The 6,015-nt window shown below is 40.9% G+C and overlaps 1 protein-coding gene across 1 annotated transcript in view; it reads right to left on the bottom strand.

Annotated features, from left to right (window-relative positions):
- Nucleotides 1–2,598: 2,598 nt before the first annotated feature.
- sacm1la (SAC1 like phosphatidylinositide phosphatase a) overlaps nt 2,599–6,015 on the bottom strand; it is a gene marked incomplete at its 5' end in the record, with an annotated part of 22,518 nt that continues 19,101 nt past the window's right edge. Inside the window, 1 exon segment of the mRNA XM_014029101.1 lies at nt 2,599–3,586. Within this exon segment, the coding sequence (XP_013884555.1) occupies nt 3,450–3,586 (137 nt within the window).

The following is a 6,015-nucleotide window of genomic DNA, read 5'->3' as shown; positions in this document are numbered from 1 at the left end:
GCTCACACCCGAATCCAGGAGGCAGACCCCTTCAATCTGGGGTGGAGAAGAGCAGACAGCCAAGTCCCAAACTGGGCCGCACCAGTACGACCAACCAGCCCCCCGCCCCAGGAAAGCCACGCCCCGGACCACCCCCACACCCTACCAACGGCCAGGAGCCCACCCCCAACCGACCACCCCCCAGACTCCGGCAGCCACCCCAGCCAGCGGGCCAACCACAGCAACCAGGAGCCAGACTCCGGGAGCCCGAACAGCCCCAGGGGAGCCGGAGCGCTAGCCCCGCCTCCGGAGCCCCCCCAAGCTCCATGTCCGCCCGCAGCCCAGGCCCCCATCCCCAGACGGCCATCGGGGAACGGGGGAGTAAAAAAGACCCCGACACACACACACACCACCACCCTCAAATGCCTAGCTCAATATTTCTAAAACTGGCTGAACTTTTTTTGTGTTTAAGTTTGTTTAACTGAATTGTGTCGATTCCAAAAGGTAATTATTTATAAATGTATATTCAATTATTCATTAATGAGTCACATTAAAATCTATCCAGTAATTTATGAGTTATTTTGTTAATAGACATAAATAAATAAATAAATAAATAAATAAATAAATAAATAAATAAACATGTATTGCATTTCAGCTTCCAAAACCTTGAAAATTATTACCTGTTGATCTGTAGGTGCATTTAGTGTATGCCATTCTCATTTACCTGTTGGCTAATATTTTCAGCACAAAATGTTTAACTTTCAGTACATTGTAAGAAAGGTCAAAGCCAGGCTGTTGCCAAGAAATGTCACAAAAATGAGGGTTTTGATAAGAAAAAAAATGAAGGCACCAACTTGACCTTACCTAATTTCCCTCTGGGATCAATAAAATATTTTTGAATTGAATTGAATTCAACTTCTTCATTTATTGACAACTTGTTATTAAGTTAACACTTTATCCAAGATACGATTCTGAGGGAACACACTCGGCTAATTCTATTCATATTTGAGGGGGCAGAACTTGTGTTGTGATACCTTGTCTGAGTTTTGGACTTTTAAGTTTTTTAAATTTCGACATGTTTTTCTTCATCGATTCCTCTGATGTGTAATGATGTTTCATTTGTCATTTATGCCTTTTTCCTGTTGTATCTTACATTGATTGAATGTATATGTTTTTGGTCGTCATATAACTTACACTATTTTCCCCTTATTTTTACGTTGTATTTGTTTTTGAGTAATGCATTTGTGTTTGGACGTTTAATAATTATTCCTTTTGATTTGATTTGAGTATTGTTTACCAAGAGGAGGGTTTGTTATGGAATAATTATGTATATCTGTTCTACCTTGACACTGTCCAGTAATCATATCTCATGATAACTAGTTTCGGCTGTTTTAATCTATCGGCCCAGACTTCAAGACTCCAGCAATGCATGACCTCTTTTATTTTGATAAGGTGTTTCCGGGCTGACAGYCCTGTCAYTGRTTAGATGGTTCACAGTTGGCGAACTGTGAYTRGTTGTAARCRTGTYACAGGAYGTTATATTATCGGCTGCTCTGCGCTGACGAGCCAGACACAACTTGACAGACTTCTCTGATTGACTTCTGCTCTGTTGTTGCTCAAATTAAATCATTTGACAACCATACACGCAGACTTTCTGTGCATTTATTCCAACGTGCTTCTGCATTCTTGGTAAATCGTGCCACCACATCTGTATTTCTGCCTTCCTTTAATATTTAATCCCTTAATTGTCCGCCTGTATTCAACTCCACTGACTCTGATCTGAATACAGAACCTCACAGGAAGTTCAGGGGTTAATGACAGGTGCTCTCATCATTTCATCAGCCTTTCATTTTAAAGGGAAGAAGTAGTCACTGGGTAGTTTGGCGTCATTGTGTGTGCCTCACTGAACACGGAGCGGAGAACAGCTCAGGGCGATTACACAGATCCATGCTCAAGCTAAAAACTACACGGCCATCTCCAAGCAGCTTCATGTCCTGCTGAACACAGCTGCCATTAGAAATAAAAAAAGAAGAAAATTCATGGAACTGTAGCCATTTACCAGGATGTGGATGCAAGACAAAATGCAACCCCAGGTTTTTCAGATGGATAAAGCAGATGGAAGAAAAAGAGCAAAATGAACCATTGAAGCTGAAATCCAAGGATTTTTTTAATCACAATAGGTTTCATGAAGAAAAACAAAGCAGGAGGCTGCACCAAAAACAAAACCGTGGAATTCAACAAAATGGAATTTGAGCGCCAACATTTGTGTGACTCTACATAAGGAAACACAACAGCACCTGCAGTGAAACATGGAGGCTCAGTTTTGCTCCATCCAGCACAGGGAACCTCGAGTCTGAGCAGGGCTTTGGTGAAGTCTCAAGACTATCAAGGCATTCTGGAGCAAAACATAAACAGTAAACAGAAAGCTCTGCATCAGTCACCCAAAACAAACAGATAAAAACATTTGAAAGAGAACCAGTTTAAATGGTCCAAACCTTGATCCTAATGAACACCTGTGGAAAGATCTGAGTGGGCCAAACTGATAAAAGCAGACGTCTCGTTGTGAAGGTCAGTTGCAGTGATCGCTGCAACAGCTGCTGCTAAATCAAATAAAGGTTCTTTCATGTCATTTTTATTTATTTTTACGAAACATTCAACTGAATCCATTTCAAGCAACGTCTGACGTGTGTTAAACATGAAACAAAGAACGCCACTAAACGTTTCTCAATAAAGTTATTTCAGATAGTTGAGTTTTATTCATTGTGGAAGAAGACCAACAAATTTGTTTGCATCTGTGAGTAGAAATACAGGAAGAGAAACTCCTCATTCTTGTGCCAGTGAAGTTTTAGCCTGAGTACCAACTTCTAAACACAAACGAATAAATAAACCACATTTTATTTTGATGCAAAGTGCAAACGAAGAGGGAAAGCCTTTGATAAAACAGAGCCTTTATAAATACTCCCACGATGGCTTCAGAGGAAGACATGTTTTCACCCGATACAAGTAAAGCCACAAGTTCAAAATCTAAACACACGTTTGTAAATCTGGTTACATTCAATTCTCTGCATGTGCATACTGTTAGTGTTCTCCTTAATGTGATCGAATAAACACTTTCATTTGTTTATGTTTGAGTCCCACATCTTTGGGTGACAACACACTTAGAACATTTTCCATTAAAAGTTAGGCAACAATAGAAAAAACGTCTAAAGATCAGGATCTTCCTGTACACAACTTAAACCGCTTTCAGACAGACCAACACAAAGAAACTGAATCCAGAGGGAGAAATGTTCATGTTTAAATGGAAAAGATAAGGAGAGATGGACGCACAAATCCAAAATCTTGTAGACGGATGATTAAAAAAAAAAAGACAATCAACGAAGGCAGCAGATGAGTTGTGTCCAGATCTGAGGGAGGAGACAGAATCTGGACCACACCGTTCCTCACAGAGACACACACAGCTACACACACACTCAGTCCATCTTCTCCTTGTGAACCAGTTTTGGGGCGTCTACAAAGTCCTGGCCGTTAAACAGGATGATGGTGGCTGTGATTGCGCTGGCGGCCCCCCAGAACATAACATAAGCAAGGGTCTCTGTCCACGTGTCCCCTGCAAGACAAAGAGCAGGTCAGTAAGGCTGGGTTTAAATCAGCAGCTGTGGGTTTTAACTTCCTCGTCTCTTACAAACAGGATCCACCGGAGTTATTTCATTTACTTACTTACTTGAAGTCGAAACAAAAACATTTAAAAAGTAAAAACAGTTTTTCCTGTGCTTCACACAATAAATCTGAACTAAAATCATGCGATAGTGAGAAATGATGGAGTTACAGCTGTTTTAGTCAAGCTTTGAAAACGATGTGATATTGTGAAACCTCACAACGTTTATCAGCACTTTATGAATGTAGGCATGTATGTATGTATATCTTTATATATGTATGGGTATGTGTATATATTTATATATGTATGGGTATGTGTATATATTTATATATGCCCTCCATGTATTTATCCATTTATTTTTCAGGTGAGCTGACAGATGTTGGGTGTGTGGTCCTGTGTTTTGTTGGTGTATATTTAATATACTTCTAATCTGTATTTCTATCTTTCTAATTATCTCTCTCTCTGTTTTTCTCTCTATTTTCTCTTCACTTAAAAAAAGAAAAAAAGTCATTGATGATGAAGAAATAAATAAACTAATAATATTTGGTTTCGGCGGCATGGTGGCTCAGTTGGTAGAGCTGATGCCTCTCAGCAAGAAGGTCACCGGTTCAAATCCCGGTCTGGGGACCTTTCTGGGTAGAGTTTGCATGTTCTCTCCGTGCATGTGTGGGTTCTCTCCGGGTACTCCGGCTTCCTCCCACAGACCAAAAACATGACTGTTAGGTTAATTGATAACTCTAAATTGTCCCTAGGTGTGAGTGAGAGAGTGAATGGTTGTTTGTCTCGTTTGTCTCTATGTGTGGCCCTGTGATGGACTTGCGACCTGTCCAGGGTGTACCCTGCCCCTCGCACTGTGACTGCTGGATATGGGCACCAGTGAACCACGCAACCCTGAAAAGGAAGAAGCGTGTACAGAAAATGGATGGATGGATGGATGGATATTTGGTTTCGTTTTCTACTGAAGTGACACAAAAAAAAGAAAAAAAACCTAACATGTCTGAACTAACACAGTCAGTGTGGAGTTGAGTTGGAAAGCGAACGCTCTTGTGCTTCACGAGGAAGCAGCTGGCTCTCCGAGGTGACCCCTGCACTCTGTAAGTACTTATAAACATGTCAACTTGTACAGATTATCTGTAAATTATACAGATTTTTATCACATTTTCAGGACACAGACATACAGAAACCTCACAGATATTTTTTCCCCAAAACTCAGCTTCAAATTTATTTGACGTCTCAGAACCTGCAGGACGTAAAAAATAATAATAATAATTTGATTGTCAATAAACAAGTAACCATCTGAAGGGGTTGACGTGAATATACTCAGTATTGGTGAGTACCCACACTGAAGTACTTTTACTCATACTCCCTACTTTATTTCAATCCCTCTCTACTTAAACATCAAGTCTTGCTGTGTGCACTGTTCCTTGAAAGTAAGAAGAAGCAAGTTGATGACTTTAGATTTTCAGGCAGTGTGTGAATTTAGAAATCATTTCTTCAGAAACCTTTGAGTTTCATTTATTGTTTAAGTATTTGAATAAGTGCAAAACAGCTGTTTCTTCCTTCTCATGCAGTAATCACTGGGAAAAACAGTTTTAATGTGCAGCACAGTCTGTTTTAATTTCTTTTTATTAAAATACGATATGCTCAGCTCTGACCCCAAACACTGAACAGTAAGACTGGACCAATCAGAATGAAATCAATTGTTAGCTTAATTTACACCTCTGTCCCTTCAGTAGTTTGCAGACAAGTTTTCACCAACAGCAACACAAGAAGCAGCAGTGAAATAAAACTACCGTATTTTTCGGACTATAAGTCGCGACTTTTTTCCTGAACTTTGAACCATGCGGCTTATAATCCGGTGCGGCTTATATGTGGATTTTTTTTCAGCCACCAGGGGGCTCTTATGCTCCATTTGCTTCAACCACTCGCTTCAAAAAACGAAGAAATGAAAAAAAAGAAGAAAAAAGCGATCCTTCCAGAGCCGACTGTTGTACCAGGAAGCAGCGATTTAAAGATAGTCAGCGGCCAAAAACTCATAAAAGGCGATAAAACAGACATTTTTCACGGTGGAATCTGACTGATAAAAACTTTGGAGCTTAATCCAGGACCAGTTTGTGGATAAACGTCGAGTGAAGAGCCGCTGACTTTTTTTTCCTCATTGCACTCCCCGGGGAAGGAATCCCATGCAGTGACGTATGCTGGAGCKGGAGGGCTTTCCCAGCAGCTCGGCTCGGGGTTTCTCAGGGGAACTATGAAAGGTCAGTGCGAAAACGAACGCCGAACAATCACGTGACGGCGCGTCGACCGGTCGACAGTCAAGCGACCATACTGCCAGCTTAGCYGGAGGTGTAGCGCCATTTTGTTTTAGCTAGTAGCAGACA

Source organism: Austrofundulus limnaeus, unplaced genomic scaffold (genome assembly GCF_001266775.1).
Source record: "Austrofundulus limnaeus strain Quisiro unplaced genomic scaffold, Austrofundulus_limnaeus-1.0 Scaffold853, whole genome shotgun sequence".
NCBI classification, from domain to species: Eukaryota; Metazoa; Chordata; class Actinopteri; order Cyprinodontiformes; family Rivulidae; genus Austrofundulus; species Austrofundulus limnaeus.
This window is presented reverse-complemented; position numbering and strand designations above follow the sequence as displayed.